Below are 23,595 nucleotides of genomic sequence, written 5' to 3'. Positions count from 1 at the left end.
CTGTTGCCTGTGGGTGAAAGTGAAAACTTGCGGCACATGTCTCTTGGCCGGAAGCGCTTGAAATTTTAAATAAAACGCCATGTGGCTTGGGTCGTAATGAGTTGATATAAATTTTGATTTCATTAATATAAAGTCCCCGAAATTGGAAAATGTCTTGTACGGTTCCTAACAGTGTCTATATTTTTGCCAATAAGAATCTGATTTGAAGGGGGGAGATGCTTTGCAATTCGATTTTCTTTATTCTTCAATCTATATCGTTGTCAATTGACCTCCTATCCATAAGCAGAATACCTTAAAATTTTATTATAGATCTTTATTTTATCGGTTTTTGATATGTAACCTATGTTGACAAGTATGTTGTTCAAAAATGAACCATTGCGATGTCTGTATCATTGTCTAGCATTATGAAGCCTTAGGCCGATCATATGGGAAGATTGTTACCTCAAAAGATTCTGCTCCAAAACCTTTTAAAAGAAATAAAGAACCGGTTGCAACGCCCTTTGAAAATCTTTTCCTTCATCCTTTGCTTACTTTCCTTGAACTTTTTCCCAACCTGTAATTTCAAATTTACGCGGGTCCATGGACAGTGTTGTACAACGTTGATTTTATTTACAAGGAAAATTTTAATAATTTTTTAAAAATGAAAACAAGTTTTTTATTTAAATTTTAAATAATAAATGAAAGACTAAATTTGTCACTCTAATAAAACAATATATTAACAAAATGTGCAGTAATTGCACTTTAAATTAAAAATAACTGGAGAAAATAGTTGGAGTGCATATGAAAACAATTTTTTTAAATTTAAATAATAAATGCCGTAAATTTGTGGTTCAATTCATAAAAATATTATTAACAAAATCTGCAGTAAATGCAGTATTAAGTATAATTGGAGCATGTTGCTGGAGTGCTTATATAAAAGAAGAAAACCCCTGACTTTGTAAAATAAAACAGGGAGTCGTGCCCCGCTACATCGCCAGGAGATTAGATAATCCAGATTAGATACAACAGCCAGATAGCCGACATCTTAACAATTTCATTCCACACTTAATTTATTTGATCTTCCTACGCTGGGTGATCCAGCATGGAGGGCACGAAACACAAACATACGAAATTACAATTAGCCCTAATAATGATGCTAGGGGATTACCTTTGACTATGTATACTGGAGTGATTACATTCATAGTGGGAGTATATAGTATTGCCTTGTCGCAATGCTGTTAATGCATACTTTGGATATTGGCCTAGTCTTACTCCCAGACTTAGTCCTGTTTTTTTTGCGCGGCTGTCTTTTTGGTCGCTGGCGTAGTTGCAGCGGGCCCCTCGATCGCCCCGTTTGCGGCCTTGGCCCCGGCCTGCTCCTGCTCCATTTCCCCAGAGAAGCCGAACTCGTTGACTCTCTTGAGGTCGACGCGGTACTGCCAACGCTGGTAAAGGAACACAAAGAATATGATGTCGTCGCGGAAGCAGCCGAGCCGGTACATGGTCGGCATCTTGATCACGAACGCAAATATGTCATCGATGAAGGTGTTCAAGAACTTGTAGGTCATCATACGCCACGGCATGTGCGCCACCGACTTCAGTTTGTAGTTGATGAACAGCTGAGGAGTCATCAGGATGAAGCCGAACGTCAGAAGGTAGCCGTATAGCATGTTCAGGACGAACGAGTACCATCCTTTGTGTTCGTTGTAGATCAGCGAGTAGACAAAGTAGGCCACCAGCAGGGGGAAGCAAGCCCACCCCAGGTACTTGAAGGCCAGCTTGTCGTACTCCTTGGTAGAACTCTCTGAGTAGGACCCCTTGTCCTGGAAACTGATCCGCGGCAGAACTCCGAAGAGCTTCTGCTCGCGATTATAGTCGATGTCCACCACTTTGTGAATCTTCCACACCTCGATGCCAAGGCCAACGAAGCAGGAGATTCGAATCATGAAGTTCGTCTCGTTGTCCAAAACATACAGAAGGATGATCAAGGATTGGAAAACGCCAAAGAACACGGACCGCACTGACAGGCCTTCTAGTGACTTGCGGTTGTTCCAGAACTGAATGTCATTCTTGAAGGCCAGCAGTTCGAACACTGAGTGCAGGATGGACACGGCCACGGTGATACCGAGCAGATAAATGTTTGTGTCCAAAAGGGTCTCCTTCAACGAGTCCTGGTCCTCGTCGCTCTCCTCCGGCTGACTGGCGGCCATCAGCTCACCCAGCATGTTGCCGGCCCATTTGTTCTTCATCTGCTTTGCGGCGTATAGTTGCCACTTGAACATGCCCAGTGGCTGAAATGTGAGGTGCAGCTCCAGCTCGGGAGTGGTTTCGTTGATGGGGAAGTACTCACGCTGCAGATTCCAATAGTCATTCACAAACACTATCGGTAGATACGTCTTGCCACCGTCGACAAACTTAACGTACTCATCTAGCGGCGGCGGCACTGTGCCCTGGGCCCAGTTGGTCTGGTCCACCACCAAGTTCACTGTGAGGTTAGGATGCCAATGGGAAACTATTGTGTCCTTGAGGTTCGCGTGCTTCAGCTCGTGCTCCAGCTTTTCCTTCTCGCTGGCTAGTAGGTTGTAGTTTCGATTGACGCGCAGTTTTTTGAACTTGTTCAGCTGTTGCTGTTGGTGGCCCATGTGGCCATTCGCCGCATAGTTGGGCGCCTGCGGGTCGGGACTTTCGCCGGATCTGGTCACAAAAGCGTGCAGGTAGACGCTTCCGTTGTTCATCAAATGCTGGCTGGCTTTCAGCTTAAGGCTGTGCGTGTAAATGCCATCACCCGTTGGCCCCGATACCCAGTCTCCGTAGGTCAGATCTTCCTGCAGCCAAAGAAGGTTGGCCTTCTGCTGGAAGTTCACAATGTCCGGCTCTTCCGATAGCCACACGTGCAAGTCGAACTCGGTGCCGTTTTCAAAGTAGTTCCACGCAGAGATCTTTGGACCCGCATTGGCCACGCTCTTGTCCTGGCCCTGGCCGGCATTGGGCTGCGGGCGGCGGAAGAAAGAGCTTACGAAGTAGATGATTAGGGCGCGCAGAATCAATGACTTTGTCATCGCAAAGAATGATTCCATGCGGGTGGGCTGCTGTTGCTGCGGCTGGCCCTCCTGTCCCGGCTGACCTTCTTGGGCCAGCTCAGCGTTCCCATTGCCAGCAACCACCTAGAAAAAAATAAGGTCGGTGGTGGAGTGGGTTCTTCGTAACGGGTCCCCTAAGACCCACTGACTTACCGCGCCTTCGGCTGCGGGCTGCCCTTCGTCTACTTTCGACATGCTGTGCGCTCAGAGGAAATCCACGTTTTTTTTTTTGTACTTCTAAAAAGTTCTGCTCATTTAACTTGTCGTAATGTAGCTAACGTATAACGTAGAAATCTTGAAACGGATAAGATAAGTGTGGCCATAAGAGTTGTTGGAAAACAGGATTTTACACAGGGCTGGACGATATTGAAAAAAAACTATCGTAAGAATTCTTTCATTTTAAACTTTAAAATGTATAAGATATATATACGTGAAAGCTCATGAAAACAAATGTATTTTATCCATATATTGCATACATTTTTGCACTTAATTATTACATTGTTTTGAAACCTGTTGCTCAGCTTTTATCTTGCCTTTTATTTAAATACCAATAACTGAAAGATTAAGATATATACAGTTATATTAAAGCGAATTTTTTTTAGAGATAATAAATGTATCGCTGAAATATTCAACAATTGCAAAGTTTTGAAACAGTGTTGCAAAGCGTTAGGGATTAAAAATAACTTCCCAAGCTAACGCGTTATACTTAAATTTGGTATTTTTCAATTTCGACACCTCTAATTTAGGAAGGGGCACTCTTTTCTTCTTCTGGTACGATTTTAGGCAGCACGTTTTCTCTGGTAAGTTTTGATATGTGAAATAAAAAAATGAAAAAAAAAACTCGAATAATGGCACCGTTGGCGCCGGTTCCTATTGGGAACCATTTGGAAAGCGCAGGCCTCGACACAGAGCGGAGGTAGCGAGCTGTTTCTCGCAGAAAAGTCCTCATCGGACATAACCTCGAAGCTGCCACACAAACACGAGCTGCGTCGCTTTCTGAAAAGCGCAAAACAGATCTAGCATATTCTTATATATTGTGTTTTTTTACAGCCGTCACCATGCAAATCTTCGTGAAAACCCTCACTGGCAAGACCATCACCCTCGAGGTTGAGCCTTCGGACACCATCGAGAATGTGAAGGCCAAGATCCAGGACAAAGAAGGTATCCCCCCAGATCAGCAGCGTCTGATCTTTGCCGGCAAGCAGCTGGAGGATGGCCGCACCCTTTCGGACTACAACATCCAGAAGGAGTCGACCCTGCATCTGGTGCTCCGTCTGCGCGGTGGTATCATTGAGCCTTCGCTCCGCATCCTGGCCCAGAAGTACAACTGCGACAAGATGATCTGCCGCAAGTGCTACGCTCGTCTGCACCCTCGTGCCACCAACTGCCGCAAGAAGAAGTGTGGACACACCAACAACCTGCGTCCCAAGAAGAAGTTGAAGTAGACTAAAGATCACATCTGCTCCAATTGGCTTTTTGCGCTCCCTCTGAGGATAGATCTTCGAAGTAAATACATGTACATTTTGTAAAACATCCGAAAAATGTAAAATTTATTTCGCTACGAGGCGCAGCGCATTTATTCTGTGTATCTTTCTGTGGCCGCGGCAATTGGGTTTAATTTAAAAGTGTTTCGGTGTAGCATTGTCCTAATTGAAAACCGAGCAAGAAGCTAAAGTATATAGTGGTTTGGACCATTCACTCAAATTTAGCGAGTATTTATGTATTATGGTGCATTCATATGGTTAACACTTGAATTGCAGTTCTCTGCAGCTAATTCTATTTTAACTATGTAATTCGTTATGACCATCATCTGGCTCAACGGTCGGTTGGGCGCTTTTCCTGACTCTTAACAGGCGCCTACTTCAATAAACAGCACCAACAAAGCCAATTCAAATATGAGCTTTATATAAAAGATAATATCTTATAACTACTCTTTGGTAGTAGGGCCAAGATCCAGCATCTAGCTCCCGCTAATCTAGAGCTTCCAGGTCTGCGCCCCAACGGGCCTTCTTTTAATTCCATTTCTTTGCTTGTCCCTCTAAAAAAACACCGATTTCCATTTTTGTATGAGAAAAGAATTCCATTTGACTTCCATTGATGCTACCGGAACCTTATGCTTTCACAAAAACATAAAAAGTTCAAACAAAAACCTGGACAAGAGAAAAGGAAGGGAGTTAAAAAAATAGACGTACTCTTTCGGAGTTTCAAGTCCTTCAATTTCGAACCTCGGGTCAACAACCTCCTGAAAATTCCCCTTGGGGACTGGGCGGCAGAAACCAAGTGGGCCTTAACCATCCAGGTGGCAACGATTCAGCAGATTGTTGTTGGCCACAAACCCCATTTTAACGAAAAAAAAACTATTTAACATATTTTCGGTAAAGTTGGGTTCGAAATACCTTCGAATTAATAAAATGGAAATTCATTCCCTAATTTGCGATTTGTCTCAATTCCAAGCTTCGTCCAAAATATTGCTATCGGTCACAAAGTCTACAATCAATTGAAAAAAAGAATGTTCTGTATTTTAATACGTTTGATATTAAATATCTGGGTAATATATCCTTTTTTCAAAAGGCGTTTCAGACCACTATAAGATACCAACAAAATTTGATTCCTTATTTTTTTAATGACATTCTGTTATCTCAAATTGGTAGGAAAATGGTCGAGATATTTACAATCGACTGAATTAAAAAGTGAAAAAGAGGAAATAGTCACATCTAGAAAATCAACCAATAAAATTTCGACCTTTTTGTTTTTGAAGTTTTTGAAAATGGACAACAATTTGATTGTATATTTATTCCGATATTTTGTGTCTGAGGTAGTTCGAGTCCCGATTTGGTAATAGTTTTCCGTATTATAGTTAATCACCTGTAGAATACGCAGTGTAAGTTTCAGTTTAAAATGTTTTATTTTAAAGGGTTATGATTTTTCGGAATTTTTCCCAATTTTTCCGTGAATTTTTGAAGAATTCTGTTTGGGAAAAACCGGAACATATTTAAAAATTAAAATATTACAATACTTTAGTTATTGTAATAATAAATAACAGTTTACAGAAATTAATATTACTAGTTTCAATACATGAATACACGTGGTATAAAAATATTCCATGGTCTTTTCTGCATCCTTGCAGATGACTAAAATTCCAATCGGTGCTTCAACTTCTGGCACCGCTCACTTAACTGAAGTGGGCTTTGAGTAATAGTCGAATCTTCTGACATTTGCCTTAAGGTCTTCCTTAAACACTCGAGATCATATTGCACATGGTAGTCGTTCATTGTATAACTATTGAACATTAAAAACTGAGCGGATGTTTTATTGGCCTGGGTTATTCGGCGATCGGCTATGAACTCAAGGAGTTCTATAAAATCGAGGTAGTTGATGCCAAAACTGGCCCTCAGCATAGTCTGGCAATGGGCCTCAAAATTATCCATTATCTGGCAGTCTGATATTTCCTCCCTCACCGCATTGAGGTTGCTTCTAAGATTCTGCCACACCGTGGCGATGTTGCAGGCGTTGAACCAGTTGTGATTTACGGATATGGTATCGGTTAAGTTCCACACCTGGTGAAACCAGCCGCTGGGCACAAAAACGGCTTCGTTGGCTCTTTGGTTGATGGTATAGTAGTTCACACCATGTTCTTCTAGCAACTGCTCATCTATACTGAATGGGACGTTCCCCAGGCGATCGTTTAGTTTGTGTTCCTCGCCTGGCGGCATGATAAGCCACTTTTTGTGACCCATTATGTTGGTGGACCAGCTGAAGGAGCCAAACACGTCCGAATGGTAGGAAGTCCTGGGTGATTAGACAATTAGAAAAACCAAATTAAATTCATTCAGACTTTCTACTTACCATGATCCTTTGGGTCCCATGTAGACGAATCTATAGTCATCTCTCTTTTGGTCGACCAGCATTTCGTTCAGCCAGTCAGAGGCAAAGTATTTAGGCACCTTGTAAAAGTTGTAGCCCGGCATTTGGGCAGCCAGATGCCAGTCCTTGAGGTAGAGGTTGTCCGTGGTCCGGATATCTACATTACTATTGAGTTCCGACGACCGATTCGCCTCGATGCTACTTCTCCATCGGTCGAGATAATCGTGGAACCTAAGCTCCAACTTTGTGTGGCTATTGAAGTACGAGGAATTGCAATCGGCAACCGGGACCGGACAGTTGTCAATCTTTTGTTTGAGGTAGTCAAAGTTGATGGCGGAGGAAGGCTCGGAGGGGAACGAACTTGGCTGGTTGGAGTTGACGTCTGTGGCTTTAGACACCGTTGTCCACTGTTTGGAGCACTCCCAGTCTCTGGAGACGTCCGTTATAACGACTGGCCAGTTTTTGTGCATAAATCGCCAAAAAAATTCATTGTAGCTTAGATTCCCTGCAGAGCACCGAACAATTTCACCCGGCAGATGTTCTTCATTTTCAACGGCTTCCTCCGGATGCAGCTCCATCCCCTCCGGCTCCCCTGACGCCATTTAGTCTGGCAGTTAAGCTCCAATGTCCCACACTCTTTGTACATCCACCGGCTTTTTAATATTTTCGTTTTGATGATGAAACCTGCGCCTTTGTAAACTTATAGATGAAAGTGTGACCATATGGTATGCGAACAACCGTCAGTGCTGCCAGATTTTGATACTAAGAATCAGCTAGCTATCTGTAAAGTGGCAGCACTAACAAAATTATCGATACATCGATTGCAGAATGAAACGTTACAGGATTAATTAATACAAAAAAAGAAAATAAATTAAAAGCCAAAGAACTTTAGCTTAATACATACAATATATAATTTTAGATTGATAAATTATAATAAATTAACTAAAATTAATGATGACTATTACCAGCGAACAAAAACTCATTTACCTTCTTGAGAATGTACATTTTACGAGATGTTTAAAAAGAGCGCGAAATAAAAAACTCCAATTTTCATTAATTGTTTTTATATTTACTGCATTTCATTTTCCATATGAGATTTATTTGCTAAACACTGTCATTTTTAAGGTTTTAACTACAATTTGGTTTTACATGAGTTTATGTTTGCGTTTCCTGTTTTTCAAAAAGTTGACGAAATCAAAAAATTAAATAATTCTGTATTTTATTATTAGGTTTTAAAGAGCTTCTGTACGTGTATATGCATTTCTGTGTGGTTACTCCAGAGTATTGGCTATATCTAGGCATATGTAGTATGTTTATAAACTTTACAGATATATTTATTTCGACCTTCCAGGCCAGACTAATGACTAATGACTAGATGTGATTACCAACAACTTTTGCTCGTCAGATCCAGTACAATATTACGATTGAATTGTTTGCTAGAAAACTATATAAGAGCATAGGTAAAAACGCTATGTACACATACAAAATCGTACAAAAACGTAACAGTATATATATTTTTAGATTTGCCTTGCGTATTCAGTTTTGGTTTAAAAAATTTACAATTATTGAGCTTGTCTTTAAATTTTTGCTTATATAATTGGTTTATGATGTATAATTTGTTTACTTATGCTAGACACATTTGACTAGATTTTCGATCGAGAGTTTTCTTTTCTATATAGAAGGTACAGAGAGGCTGACAGAGTCTGTGTGTCCTAGTTTGTGTGGGAGTCCGGGGAAGATAATGAAAAATTCGTGAATCCTATATGCTTAGCTTTAGGGTTATAGTAGCCTTATGTTATACTCGCATCTATTTACAATTTACTGTGTGGCAGGCAGAGCCACGCCCACACTTGGCTTACGTACTAATTTAGTAATTTTTACGCTATCCCCTATACACTTTTTCAGTGCTCGTCGTCTCTTAATCTGATTTCAAGTTTAACTAAATATCTTATGCTGCACCTTCTGAAGGAGGAGATGCTTTATCCCCTTGGCTTTCCTATGTACTATACTTACGTTAATATTTATTCGATTACGTTAAGTGTAAGCTTTCCCACTCGCAAATGCTTGCATTCAATCCGAATGCAAAAAATATTGTTTGTTGTTCATACAATTACTTGATATGTAGTTCTCGTGTAAATTATTAAAATAAATGAAACTTCCGAGGGGCGAAACGAGAAGTCTTGGTCCAGTTGGAGTTCAGTTCACCCGGAAATCATCCGTGTTACTGTTTTCCATTCTCTATTTCGGGACAGAAAGTAAATCAGATCCTGTAGTTTTGTGTGGGATACGTGTGCTGTGTACACTAAAGTTTGTCTTGTTGGCAGTTAGTAGATTGTCACCAAAATCAAAGGAAATTCGTTTTGAGTACCAGGACAGAGGGATGCCTTTTTGGCGGCCAAATAATGAGGAATGGGATGTGTAAATATTTTACAATTCTGTGTCGTTAAAGCTTATACAATCGTACATTTCTAGTAGCAATTTATTCAAATTACATTGAGTAAATTGGCTATGTATTCATTCTGCTTTCAAACGAAGCAGGAGTTCCCTCGGCTTTCCTATCCTTTCGGGTAAGGACTCCTTCGGCAGCTCCGGTACAACCTCAGTGTGTTTGGCTCCAGTACTCAATTAGCTGGAGGTGCAGTTGTAGGGGTCGTCGGTGCGGAAATTGGGGTGGTCCTCGTAGGGCTTCACTCCGGATGCCTTTTTGTCATCCCTCAGTTTTTCCACCTGCTGCATAACGCGCAGGAAATTTCCACCCGCCAGTTTTGTCAGCTCATCGATAGTCCAGCCGCCTCCGAGGAGCTCAGCAAACAGTGTTGGATACGAGGAGACATCCTCCAATCCTTTAGGGGTGCTGTAAGCAAATTCCAAATGCCACAAAATTTAGCTTCGTGTCTTGCGTCGTAAACAAAATGAATGGAGCATGTAGACTAAAGGCTACAGGCTCTCTACGGCACATATTTCAAAATATAGTCTCCGCACAATTAAATCTAATTTCATGCCAAACATGAAAAATAAATTGAATCAACAACCAACTGAAGCAAGGCCGGTGGCAATAGCACTCGTGTTCAGGACATTCTAGGCGCAATAAAGCAACCGAGTCAAGTAACAGCCAAAAGCACATCGACAAAAACAAATAAATAATGAATAACACACAAAGGAATATAAATAATAAATAAAATTGTGCTGCCCAAACGCTCAAGTGCTTGGTAATCATATTTTATGAACAGGCATTCGAATTTCGAACAAATAAATAATAATTAACATTTATACTCGGGCGTTTAAGCCAAACACGATTTAAATGGAACGGACAGCAAACATGCGGCAGGGACAGTTCGAAAAAGGGTGCTAAGCTTTGACTATAATATACAATGTCTTGCAAAATAATATTAAAAATGTGCTACTCATGCGGATTAAAAATAATAGAAAAATAGATATGTCTATTAAACCTCAGATGTAATTGATAAAATCATAATTTAATGCGATCCTTAATTAAAGAATTTACTAAAAGCATCTCTCCCTAAAATTTAAAGCTATGTTGGTCTTCCCCGAAAGCGTGGTTGCAGGGCACTAGATACAAGACCATGTGACATTTAGTAATTTCACAGAATTTTAGATTATTTATTGTGTGATATTCGTGCTGGTATCGTTGTTGGTTTGGGGCAATTGGCCCATAAATATTCATATACGCAATTTCAGATTCCTTGTTTTTATTTTCTCCTTCCCCAGAACATGCTGTTGTTGTCAATTTTTGTGGCAAAACAAAATGAAGTTCATTTTAGTGGAAATTGATTTACATGGAAGGATATTTGTAGTTGCTTTTTTGGCTGAGACCCAACCACTTTTGTTGCTCGAAACATGTTGACCATGTACTCAAAATATTTAATTCAAAAACAGCCACGCTGGAAAGAGGCAGGGAAGGCTGGCTGGCCAAAATTCAGCTTCAAAATTTTGTTTGTTTTTGCATTGTGTCCATGATGCAATGGAATGGAAATCTATGCAAATGCACTCTCCCCGGTACCACTAGAATAATTACAACGATAATGAAGACGAATGACACTGATGATGACACGGTTGGTAAAACCGAGGGCCCTCAATGTGGGACATTTGGCCACTGGGCCTGTTCATTGAGGTAATGCATGCACTTAACAGACGCGGACTTTAAACTGGATTTAATTTTAAACCGTCCGATTTGTGAGCTTTAATTGGCCATTTATTTTGTGGCTTTGTAATATTTTGTATTTTGTTTCATGAAGTTGGGCTTAGGCTTGCGAAGCAAATCCCTTTACGACTCCGATAAGTCCCCAATTCCAGCTCGCGATAATCTTTTATCCTGTGCCTGGCGAGAGCTCATTAAATTATCTTAAAAGTCTCGTAAACAGATTGCACGGCAGAGCGGCAGGCGGAAGCGGAAAAAGCTATGACAAAGGTGGCCATAATGAGCGGTAAAATAATAACGGTCTATCCACATCCATGGCACCGCTGGCTGGCAATATGCCAATTTTAAGCCCTCGGACTTAAATATAATCAATTAATAACTTAAAAAGGAAAAGAACGAAACCACCTGGAGGAGTACATGTACTGTGCGCTATATAGAGAGAAGGATACGGCGTGCGAGGAGCAAAATGCGAATTTAAGTGAAATAAATGACTTTTACTTACTAATTAATGCCGTCGTAGCCGGCGCCCAGTCCAACGTGATCGATGCCGGCGACTCGCTTAATGTGATTAATATGCGCTGTGCACCAAATTGTGTGTCCATTGCCCGCCCGAAGGATATCGGGTATCGGAGGAGGCGGTGATGGCGGGATAGCCACGGTTGCCATTTGTTGTCAAGTTCATTAAGAGCCATTGTCGCAGGGGGCGGGCGCCATTGTTGTTGCAATTGTAGTTGCCGAGATGCCATCATAAGTCAGCGTTATTAAAATTTTTTCGAATTTGAAATGTGTCCACGGCAGCCGAAAACAAAGACATGAAAAGAGATTCAAAGGGAAGACATTAGAGGGCTTCATTACAGTCTCCACACAGCGAGAAATGCTTGGCTAAATAATATCCTCTCCGCCTTGTACTGGAGTGTTTCAAAAGGCATTTTTCTTGGTGCCTGGGAAAGGGCGGAGGTCTTTGAGGTGGCTCCAAGAAAGACAACGAATACAGGAAGTGATTACGAGACCCATTTTGATGGCGCGTCAAAAGCAATGCCAGAAAAATCCGAGCAGGCCGAGAACAAGAGGTTCGGGGAGGCAATAATGAACTAACTGAAACAATAGCCTGACAATCAGGGGCACGGAAAACAAAAAGCAACCGCGACCAAGTCACTGACTTTGATTGATTTGGGCGGAAAGAGATATATGGGGGAGTCGGCCACAATGGTGCTTAATAAGGTAAATGGGAAATTGGAGCCAGACTTAAAACGGAGCAGCATGATCTACTTATTTTGGACAAGGATACTCAATTTAGAGGGAACTTACCGACTGCATCGTGCACGGTGGAGTTGTCGCTGCAGGACAGGAACTTCGAGTAGAAGTTGACCATCACCAGGCCGCCGTTCTTGGCCAGGGCCTGCAGGATGTCGTCCTGGACGTTGCGGCTCGTGTTGCAGAGCTCGTAGGCCGAGGAGTGTGAGAATATCACAGGTGCCTCGCTCACTTCAAGGGCGTCGCGCATGGTTCCTTTGGAGACGTGCGACAGGTCGACCATCATGCCCAGTCGATTCATTTCGCGGATGATTGTCTGCAAAGAAGAGCAAGGGGAGTGGTGTGATTAATCAGATCAGGAAGGTGTGCATTAGTTAGTTGCTTAGTGCCGAGTCGCTGCCCCGGAATGCCTACTCTTTTAATATACTTATGGAGCCCGGCCCTCTGGCTCGAGAAGATGCTGAGCCGAAGGCATAAAACCTAAGCCGCATGTCATAAAACATAAGTAATGACCACGAAGCCAAAGGACATCTGAAAGCGGTTTTCATTATGCATGGGATTTTGTTTAACCTTTGACTGCCGCTTGGCCTCCTAACCCTGCCACCACCCACTACTACTCCACGCAAGTAAATTGATATTACTGGTCGCCTCCGTAATTTGTATTTATGCGCGGATTTATGGGGATTCATTGGGCGAGTCAATGGGCTTGTGCCCCGCCATGCGTGGGCCTTACATAATTACTAATCTGATGCAAGCCGCCCCTCCGGGCCCCAGTAGCCCCACAATTTATTACACTGGCCGACATTCGTGTGGCTGTGGTTCGAAAAACTTAAATCTTGACTTTGGCTTTAAGCCATCGGCCTTACAATTAGTGGCGAATAAATTACGCCCCCCACCAGCATCCTTATTCGGTTAATTTCCAGGCAAATTTACAGTGTACTTTATAGCCGATGCCGTCTCGCAGATAATTTTTAATTGCAGGCATATACAACACAATGGCGACTTACATATGCACGCACCCATGTCAGCGTAAAAGCCCGCACATGCACATATCCTGGGGTACATATGTGTGTGTGTGTTATGTAACAGTCCATGTCAATTGGAGGCGGCGGCAGTTCGGAGCTTCTCAAATTAGCCAACAATTTGTTGTTGCTCCTGTTTGCCGTCTGTCTGTCGGTGTGTCGGTGTGTTTGCATGGGCGGGGTGTGTACTTAATGGGCGTGGCATTAAGGACGAGCGCCAAACTAATTGCAACAGTGTGTGTGTGTGCGAGGGGAAAATGTGTATTAAATACTTATTGTCGCTTAATTACGTACACAAAATGGCAAATAATAAAGGCCGAGGGCGGGGCGGGACGGAGCGGGCCGATCGAATACTAGCAGGGCATTAAATCTTAATTAACGGTGCATAGGCACAAATTGGTTTATGCACTTGTCTGTGTGTGCTCATTGAACTGTTTAGGACGGACTGGGGGGCGGGGCGGCAGTATATTAAAATTACCAAATTATTTGGTGATTAATTACTTAGTCCGGGAAGCGGCAGCAAATAATTTGCGAGGCAATATTTATCCATGTCGAAGTATAGGAGCCAAAATTTATTGATATTTATGCCGCTGATTCGCATTAAAAACATCACACACACGGTTCAAGGACCCAATCACTTTGTCGCCATAAAATACAAATAATTATAATAAATTCAATTGAAATATGCTCAGTTTCTGGCCAGTCCGAGCTCTGTTTGTGTGTTGCCCAGAAGCATTTAATTGCAGTTTTAATTGGGAAAATTCGGTTTTTGGTTCGACATTCCCAGATCCATTTGTCGCAATTGAAATAAAGTTGGCAAATATCGTTCCAACAATAGGTTCTGGCAGGCCTTATATTTAATAATTTTAGGGGAAAACCGAGGATTCATTGTAACTGTTTCAGCCAGAGGCCGAAGTCGTGTAAAAGGACATTCTGCCATTCGAACAATGCCCAATAGCTGACATTTTGACGTGCGAAAAAAAAGAATCCCCTCTCACAGAAAGCAATCGTTAATTTTGTATCAATTGATTTTATGCATTAAATAACGCGGAATAGACTGGCCCACCGGGCACGACCGCCATCTCCATAATTGAATATGCAATTTCTGATTTTGGGGCCCGAGAACGGCCATAAAAATTTCATGCACTCTGCACCGAAAATTGGTTATACAACTGGAGAGGCAATTAGTTTAAGCCAAAGCAGGGGCAACAACGACAAAGCCGCATTTAAATTGAATTTGTTTTCAAATTAATTTAAAATTTTGCCCAAATCTCGCACAAAATCAGTGAAAAAACGGGAAGGACAAGGGTAAATAAAATACACTCGGATCTCGGATCTCGGCGGAATAAATCCCCACCCACCCGTGGCCATGTACAACTGCATGTGCGGCATTAGGGCACTGGCAGAAACTCATTAAAAGTTTAAATTGAAATAAAATAAAATGCATAACCACCAGGCACCAGCCGGAACATGGAAACATGCCTCGGAATGCAGGAGCCCGAGTGATGCGATTAAGTGCGAGGGTCCACAATAAAGAGCTGTAAGAATTGCCGCTTTAATTACTTAGCAGCGGAGTGTTTCCCTTTTATCTGCGGGATAGTACTGACCCAGTTATCAGTTATCCATTATCAATTATCAATTATCGCTTATGCAGGGCAAACAGAAGAAATTCCAATTTGTAATTCCATTAGCCCGGACCATAACATTTGATATATGTATATGCGTGTGTTTGCAAAGTGCGTAAGTGTTTGCAAATGCATTTTCAGGGCTATCCTGGCGTGGGATGCGGAAGGGATGTGCGGAAAACCGCCATCGTCTTGGGCTCTCGAGGTTGTTTAAATATTTGAAAATCCATTAAGCATATTGACAATGCCGATGTGTCTGTCTGGGTTGGTTCTGGGGATTGGGAACTGGTTGGGGGGTGTTTGTGTTTGTGCTCGGGCGGGAGCCTGCATCCCGACTCTTATTTAAATATGACCGCCTTGGGCCTTTCCTTCCTTACGATTTTTTCGCATCCCTCCGACTTGGCTCCTGCTGAATGGATCATTAGTGCAGCTAATGGCGCAGACAATAAATGGCGCGGCCACGCCTACAATTTGAATTTGAATATGAATTGAAAAGGGCACAGGCTGCACTTGGAGAAATTGGGGAAGTATTTCAAAGTGATTCGATTGCCTTACTGATAAGCCTGGAAGCAGGGTCCTTTAAGTTATTCATTCCAGTTCCCCACACAAAAGTTTTCCGCTGTGTCCTGACTTCGGACGGGGGAAGCTGGGATGGGAGGATGTGTCTGAGGGGCTTACCACAAACAGACGCCGCTGGCGTTTCCGTCCAAGCGATTGGAGTTGAATGTAGGCGGCGCCAGGACCAAGACATAAAACGGATTTATTAGGTCATTGCTGGTTTTCGCCGCCAGGGGAGGGGTGCGCCAATGGGGGATGGGGCTGGGAAGGACTTGCCCTGGGAAATGAAGTGTGGACATGCCGCTTGGATTTGGGCGTGGAGCCTCATTATTTTGGCTAATAATTTCTGCAAAATGCCATGCCACTTTGTGCTGACACTGAAGTTGTTATTTGCAAATTGAAAAGGAAAACAATGGGCATAAAAAATGGCTCCTGATGTATGGAAATGTCTTTAAAAAAACCAAATTGCTGAGAGTGCGCAATAAGAACTTTTAAAGATTCTAAATGCCAAGCTTTACTTGGCCTGATACCCGCAGGGATCTTGCTCGTGATTACCAATCAAAAGCCGAATACAACGAGGAAACTGTTTACTCTTGGCTCGATTGCAGGGCACAAGACGCAGTTGGCTTCGGGATCCTTCGAGCTCCTACTCTCCACTCACTTTTCGTGTCCTTGCCTCGCCCCAAGTAGCAGAAAAATGCTTGCATTTCCCGGTCTTAAAATCTGTCTGGCTGTCTATCAGAGTCCCTGTCAGAGTCTATAATTGCGGCGCTTACTTAGGAGGGAGGCTGCAGGAAAAGCGCGCAATCAAAGAGCGTGGAGCGTGGAGCGTGGAGCGGGAAAGGGATCGGGAAAAACTGCAACTGAAATAACAGCCGAGGGGCATCAAGGTGCGAAGGTGCAGACAGCAGCTGGAGAGCCAGGAATCGTGCCAGGATAAGCAAGCAAAATGAGATATAGGAGATGCGATGAGCCAAAGCAAACAGCGTACTACGAGCAGCGAAAATATGCGAAGAAGCGTAATGAAAATGTTGCAATAAATTGCTTGGCAACCATGCTAGAATTAATTGGATAAATATTTTAGTAATGCCACGAGCTTTGGTTGCCAAAGCGGGTAAACTTAATTACAGATGTAGCCACCGCTGCTTTTTCAAGTAATTTTGGTTTCCAAAAAGGGTTACCTTTGGCCCTGCAGACCTTCTTGGAAGTTCAAGTCCCTACGCAGGAATCTATTTAGGATCAAAAGCGGACCCTCTGCACTCGAGTTGCACTTACAATGGAAAATTTTTCTTCTGGTTTGGTTAGCTCTGCCCACAATCTCTTACTTCAGGCCTTTTCACATATCCACCAAGCAGAAAATTTCGCATTTGCCTTGCAAATTTGATAAGCAAGTTGGAGCAAAGGACGACGTGGAAAAAACCCAACATGGCTGGTTAGCTTTTCGCCGCCCCCTTCTGCGAGCTGACATTTAAAAGTCAGGAGTGGCAGCTCAGACATTTCCCGAAAATAAAGAAAGCCTTTCTTCTTGGTTATGTAACTTATACTCCATGCATGATGTCAACATATCTCAGCTCTAAAGGCAGAGTGCCGAATGGCGAGTGGCCAGCTACATTGCGCATACGACGCGTTGAACAAACGTGCCACCTTATTTAATGCATTTTTCAACTAACATTGACTTCGATTAGCTTGCTAAAAAATTCATTAAAAACTTTTAGCTGCCAAGACAGCAGGAACTCCACTGCAACCTAGCAACCCAGCAACACCAGCAGCCAGTAGCCAGCAGTACACCCTGGCAAGCGGACTGAATATTTTATAAACTGTCGTTAGTAAAAACTCACCCACCCTCCCAGTGGCTCTTCTCTCCTCCTGACCCGACCTCCTCCTCCCCGAAAGCGGGCACACAATTTGTAAGCGAGTAAAAATCGAGAAAAAGAGCTAGGTAAACGTGCTGCAGCAAAAAATCCTGGAGCTGCAGTTGGCCAAGATTGAGACTGGGAAATAGATGCTCCTGTTGATGGCGACGTCTGAACCCGCAGGGAACAGCTGGAGGGAGAGTGGGGCAGCAGGAGAAACAGCAACTAATAGACAGCGACGTGGCTGTTTGGGAGCCTGGCCCAAGATGGATGACAAAATGTTTGGCCAAAGTATTTATGGGGGTGGCTGGGTTGTTGGCAGAAGCAGGAGCTGGATCTTGTGCCCGAACTGAAGCTGGTGGCTGGAGCAGGTGGCTGGGTCAGGGGTCAGGAGTTAAGAGGTCAGCCGGTTGCAGTTGTCAGGTGCAAACGTGAGTCCGCTTAGAAAATTGCCAATGTGGAAATCAATTTCATCAATTTTCCTTGCTATTCCCCGTGAGGGGAGCTGTCAGTGGAAGTAGCGTATAAAGTCGCCTAAATGGCATCAAATCGCTTCAGCTCTGAAGTTTAAATGGCTCACCAGCAGTGGCTTAAACGAAAGCCAGGAGGATACTTATGTGAGGAATTATTAAGGCCATTACTTAAAAAGAATGTAACTTAAAGCTGCAGTCTTGATTATTACCCTTCAAGTACAATGGAAATTTGTTTATAAAGATAAAGTAAACCAAAAGAAGCATAAACTTTCCCCAAGCAATAATATATTTTTTAAGGTAAGCCATCGAAATGTCTTCTTGACCATATATCTTGAAGAAATTTTGTCACCACTGGCCGGCCAGTCTCCGGGGGACATACATACCTGGCTCCATACTTAATCATTTCGGACCCAGCCCGGTGGGGCATCCTCCCCCAGCTGATTGAAAATGAGAAAATTGCTAAATGGATTTCGGCAGCCTTCGGCCCTGCTAGTAGGCCTTCTCTTTTCGGGCGCACACATCAAAGCGGCGCACAAATCTTTTCCAGCAGACTGAAATTGTGTCTTAAGCTCGACTCAACATGCATTAGCAACACGCTAGGCCCTCGGAGCGCCAGAGAGCCGGGCGGCTGCTGGCGAAAGGTTGAAGGGTGAAGGGCCAAAGGTTGTTCAGCCCGCCGAGGGGCCAAACAAAGCCGCTTTTGCAGTTGTTGTTACAGTTGAATTCAGAAGCAGAGGCAGAAAAAACAGAGAAAGGATGGAGAAAGAATGGAAAAAGGAGACAAAGCCGTTACACATGTGTCAAGGTAATAAAGCGCCTGAGCCTGAAAACCGGGAATTGTCGAGGGGTCGGTGATCATCCCCCTAGCTATTCCCACAGCCGCACATACCAGAGCCTGAGATAATAGGGCTGCTGCCATTATTTTCCAAAACACAGGCCCAAAATGCAACTGAAAACTATCTTAAAACGGTGGAGAATACGGAAAATCAAAGTCCCCTTTGTAACAGCCTCCCTCGCTCTATATTTGTGGCCGCCGCTGTACAGCTGCCATTTTTGTCTGCCGACAGGTGTGCACAATTTCCAGTTGAATCTCGGCCAGCTTTGGAATTGCCCGATTGGGCTCAGAGCGGTCGGGGAAGGGATGGGCGGCTAAATGGGTTGGATGGCAGGGAGAGGAGGGACCCTAAGCCCTAGCTGCCCATTCCCATAGTGTCACATTTTAGCCCTTTCATACGTGCCCAGACAATGGCAGAAGGGCAACACTATTTAGGAACCTGGTCTCCTTCTTTGGGGCTTACTTTTCCCACAACTATTCCGCTTCTTTTGCCGCTGCGACTTTGATTTGAGCCTCGCCTTTGGGCCAGGTTATTGGCCCAGAAAGGCCTGTGTAGGAACATTCTAATCCCACACTCCTCGTTGGGGCTTCCCCAGCCGGAGGCCACTGTTTATGCCATAAACTGAAATTAAACTCAAATTGCAGCCTAAATTGGTTGATACATTACAGGTCTCGTACCTTGCGTCTAGGATGGCCTCAGGAATATTTTGCAAACTTATTCTGTGACATTGTTGAATCAATTTGCAGTCTCTGAACTATTTCTCGCATTGCCGGCAAGACAATTTCTATTTAGGATCCACATTCAAATTCGAAACTATTCCCGACAAACTGCATTTGATTATGCAACAATTTGGGGGAGTCGGCCATTGCAGGCCTACCTGAACGAAAAACAACAATTAAGCCGGCACAGGGGACATCCATTGTCGGCCGAATGCGAGAAGTATTTTTAATTGAAAATATTTGGGCATTGGAAAGTGCCATCAACCGCAGTCCTGTCCAAAATATCAATTAAAGAACTGCACCGAAGGGGGGGAAGCGTTTTAACTAGACATTTCGGCCGAATAATTGCCGGGCCGAGTTTCTTTGGGGATCGGAACGGGCTCGTGGCCTGAACATTCAGTTTATTGATTGTGCATTTAAATATTTTATTACATTGTTCGTGAAACCGCAAACTAAGTTGCAAATGGATGGCCGAATGCTTTCGGCCAGGTCTATAGCTCCCCCGCTTATCCTAAGGCTGCACAATTGTTGCCCGGAATTTAAAAGCAATAATTTTTTTCGTTGTGTTTGGTTGTCCGTGTGTGCATTGTTTAATTAAATTCCTGTGCTCCTGGCCCATAATTTCACCAGGAATTTTGTCAGCTTGCCACTCGTGTTCTATTTGCTAAAGAAATCAAATTATGTTTCTGGCCAAGCACTAGAAATTGTTTCAATTGTTTGCACAAATTTGTTTTTGAAGACAAAAAGTGGCAGAATTAAATGGGAAACTGCAGGCATGCTTCAATAAAATATTTTAACTATGTCTGTATTGCTAACCATTTAGAGAGGATCAAAAAACGCAATTATTTTCCCATTGAGAGGGGTTCAAAAGGTCAAAGTATTGCTCTCAGAGATTATTTACAAAAATGCTGATTGCGCTTTCCTGAAAAACCCGCAGGGAATATACCATTTCAATGCCATCATCCATTTTAATTGTAATTCCAGCCCACCTTTTTTATATTTAGCTTTGCCACAAAAAATGCTCACATGAGCTCAAAAAATATTTTAACTCAGCTTGTGGGGGCAATGTAACTCGATCCGACTTGCTCGCATTCAAGCCCGAGGTTCCCGGGGCGGCTCGGTGGCGTATACGTTATATTTAGCTCCGGGCTGAAATGGAACTTGCAGGAGCGCCCACAAAAATGTTTCGCCTCCTAACCAGGCTTTAAGGTGGGCGTGGGCTTCCGGCCCGCCCTGCTGCCGACTCGGCAATTAATTAATGCTCATTAGTGGAGGAGCCGACTCCCCGACAGGGCGGCAGTCACAGACACAAAAGGGCGACGCATAAAATTTGATAAGCATTTAAGCATGTAACTCTGCACTTCCGCTTCTGTGTCAGTGGTGTGTCAGGGGTGTGGGTGCGGAAGTGGGAGACAGATAGCGCCGAGAGACAGTCTACTAATGCACGGGCTGCAATGATTTATTATTAGGTGGCTGAATTATTCACGCGCCGGTTTGGGGGCTGCCAGCGGCCGGTGGGGCGCAAATAAAGATTAATGATGGCACTGCTGAATTTTTGCACGCTCCGACCAACCTGTCAGCCCTGTCTATTTAACTGTCTAACCCAACCGAATCTACAGCCCCTCCGCCGCGTCCTCCTTTGTTTCTGGAGGCTTCTTTGTGCAGATTTCCGCATCCATCCTGCGGCATATTACATTACATACAAGCCAGCCTCGTCATCATTCGCTTCGTAATTCAGTTGTGCGTGAAATTTATGCATACGTGTGTTTGCTTATGTATGCGTGTCCCCACACACACCCATGCGTACCTATTTAGTTGTGTGTGTCGGCCAGACGTGGGTGTGCGAGTGTGCTGCTCTTCCATCTGGTTTTTCACGGTTGGTTTTTGATCCGCGATATGTTTCATTTAAATTTTGCTGCAAACCATCCGTTGGCTTTCCTTTGACGTTTGCCGTCGTTCCGTTGGTTCTTTTTCGTAATTTCCATTAGAGTAGAATCGGGTTATGGGTGGGGTTTGTCCTTTGCCGGCCTGGCTAACTGAGTTGCGAAAATTTTGAATTTTTCTGGACCTCTTGAATGGCAATCTGCACTGCAGCTCCACTGGCAAAACAGGCTCATATTCCCACTTCAAAATCAGTGTTTCGTGATTGCCCATTGAACGTAGTGGTCAAATCAAATGGCTAATACAATGGCTTTAAGCTACTTGTCAATGGGTAAAGTAAACATCCTGATGCTCGGTCTGAAACAGATTCAGTTTGGAAAGCCTCTTTGGCGGATGCAGGCATTGATAACCAGCAACAATGATGCATCCTCCGAGCCAGGGGGCAAGTATAATTGAATACAATTAAAGCTCATTACTTTGATTTGATTTACATGCAAGGATGAGTCTCTTGCCGACTGGCATGACCGACTGTGTTTTTGGCCAAGTACCAATACAATAACTTTCAATTAAATTCGAAAAGTGCCTTCCATACGGCAGTCTGTACTGTGGAGTGGCAGCAACAATAGTGGGGCCGGCATGCTGGTAATTTAGGACAAGAAGGAAGCCTCCGGGCCAAGTCTTGCAATTTTAATTAAGTGGGCGAGCAGGATCTGCCGACTCCTTGGGATCCCGCCTGAAATATTCATGCATCTGGCCAGCTGTCTGATGATGATGGATAGTGGGAACTGACACAAGGCCAGGATTTGTAGCCAGTGTGATTAGTGGAGGATTCTGGGCCGAATCTCAGCTCAAAAGTCGGATGATGAAGGGGGAGACTTTGGACTTATGAACTTCAGAGTTCTGGGTTCTGAGAAATTATTCAAGTTTTTATTGCCATTACATTCGAGTGTTATGCGTACCATTTAGAAGCTAATTCAAGTTGAATTTAATTAGCCGCCTTTGTGCCTCAAACGCAGCCAACACTTCTCCTGACACCAAACAAAACATCTTTTGTTTCCCAGTTAGTTTCGAGCAGCAAAGAATACATTTCAGATGCATTTCCACTGCGGCACAACAAAATGAACATTCGCAGCCTTTGTTATTCTCTCATAATGAGCTTCCTCTGCTCGGTTGTTGAACAAATTTTGTAAAGCTTTTTGTATGCCGAGGCACACACATACACACTGTATTTAGTATACAAAACCCCACCCATATGAGACTCATTTGATATGCAGCTAACTGAACTCAACTCAAAACTCAGGCCGCTGTTTATTTTTTGTTTGGTCCTTGTTCATTATGTATTTAATTATGTTTTTGTGCATTTCGCCCAGCAGTGTGTGCTGGCACACACGCACACCCTAAGCCGCAAAAAAGTTTTGATAGCGGAGAGTGGAGAAAGTTTTACTGCCACGCCCTCTCCTCCACGTCGCCCCGGCCTTTGTCTACCTAAATGTCATTAACAATTTCTGCAACGCCCCGGCAACTTGAAAACTTTACGTGTAAAATAATCAAATTATAGTTTAATATTTAATTAAATATTTCAGAGCTTAGAGTGTAGTTTTGTCTGCCGAGAGGCCAGGACGGGAAGAGTCCTCAACCGATTTGCACATTTTTACGTCATTATGTGGTTACTTCATAATGGAAGGACTAGTTGAAACGATGCAAGCATCATATTTAGTTACTAATATTCATAATTTAATTATGCACTCTGTAGAGTCTCTATTTGTGCGGTTTCGACAATTATACCTATGCTGGCCAAGTTTTTGCATTGCAATTTGGGTTATTGATGGCGGCTCGGCGAACGCCATTATGCGAATCAATAAATATTTGATTATAATTGTTGATTTGAAATTATTTGGTCGATCGAAATGAATAAATAACAAATCGCCAATCAATGCATTCAGGCAGAAGTGTGGAGCACGCACCATACAAATGATTTCTGTGACAGAAAATGCTGATTTTAAAATAATTAATTTCTGTGTGGTCGGGACCATGCCATATCATTACACAAAACCGAAATGGGCCATTGATTAAAGTAATTAAAATTCAGTGCGGGCCTTTTTCTTTATTCTCCATCATCCGAAATGCAGAACTCAATTCTTTGCTTGAATTTCTGGCATTCCTGCTACTTGGTGTTTCCCCTAGAAATGCAGATTGCATTATTAGCCATTGTTTGAGCCATTCCTGGCATTGTTCTGGCCCTGGTTGTGGGTCGTTCTTTAGCTAATTCAATTTGCACCGTCTACGTGCGTT

The 23,595-nt window shown here is 43.2% G+C and overlaps 4 protein-coding genes across 7 annotated transcripts in view; 1 reads left to right on the top strand and 3 right to left on the bottom strand.

The window, feature by feature from the left end:
• Positions 1-1,031: 1,031 nt before the first annotated feature.
• Positions 1,032-3,368, bottom strand: LOC108123745 (putative lipid scramblase CLPTM1). The gene is made up of 2 exons (XM_017239042.3): positions 3,213-3,368; positions 1,032-3,143 (listed from the first exon to the last, which is right to left on the bottom strand). The coding sequence occupies exons 1-2, from the start codon at positions 3,252-3,254 to the stop codon at positions 1,260-1,262; spliced, it is 1,926 nt and encodes a 641-aa protein (XP_017094531.2). The 5' UTR covers positions 3,255-3,368; the 3' UTR covers positions 1,032-1,259.
• A 348-nt stretch (positions 3,369-3,716) lies between these two features.
• Positions 3,717-4,634, top strand: RpL40 (ribosomal protein L40). Its single transcript, XM_017239043.3, has 2 exons — positions 3,717-3,859; positions 4,110-4,634. Exon 2 carries the CDS (start codon positions 4,118-4,120, stop codon positions 4,502-4,504), a length of 387 nt encoding a protein of 128 aa, XP_017094532.1. The 5' UTR covers positions 3,717-3,859; positions 4,110-4,117; the 3' UTR covers positions 4,505-4,634.
• A 1,432-nt stretch (positions 4,635-6,066) lies between these two features.
• Positions 6,067-7,660, bottom strand: JMJD4 (jumonji domain containing 4). Its single transcript, XM_017238981.3, has 2 exons — positions 6,906-7,660; positions 6,067-6,848 (listed from the first exon to the last, which is right to left on the bottom strand). Exons 1-2 carry the CDS (start codon positions 7,523-7,525, stop codon positions 6,191-6,193), a joined length of 1,278 nt encoding a protein of 425 aa, XP_017094470.2. The 5' UTR covers positions 7,526-7,660; the 3' UTR covers positions 6,067-6,190.
• A 1,662-nt stretch (positions 7,661-9,322) lies between these two features.
• Positions 9,323-23,595, bottom strand: part of LOC108123739 (uncharacterized) — a 107,770-nt gene continuing 93,497 nt past the window's right edge. For all 4 annotated transcript variants that reach the window (XM_070276769.1, XM_043213701.2, XM_070276770.1 and 1 more), the window contains 3 exons: positions 12,391-12,652; positions 11,585-11,660; positions 9,323-9,777 (listed from right to left, as the gene is read on the bottom strand). In XM_070276769.1, coding sequence (XP_070132870.1) covers positions 9,549-9,777; positions 11,585-11,660; positions 12,391-12,652 — 567 coding nt within the window. In that variant the 3' untranslated portion in view covers positions 9,323-9,548. The remainder of the gene's footprint in view (positions 9,778-11,584; positions 11,661-12,390; positions 12,653-23,595) is intronic.

Source organism: Drosophila bipectinata, chromosome 2L (genome assembly GCF_030179905.1).
Source record: "Drosophila bipectinata strain 14024-0381.07 chromosome 2L, DbipHiC1v2, whole genome shotgun sequence".
Classification (NCBI taxonomy): Eukaryota; Metazoa; Arthropoda; class Insecta; order Diptera; family Drosophilidae; genus Drosophila; species Drosophila bipectinata.
Note: the sequence above shows the minus strand (reverse complement) of the source record. Positions and strands in the feature narration are given on the sequence as shown.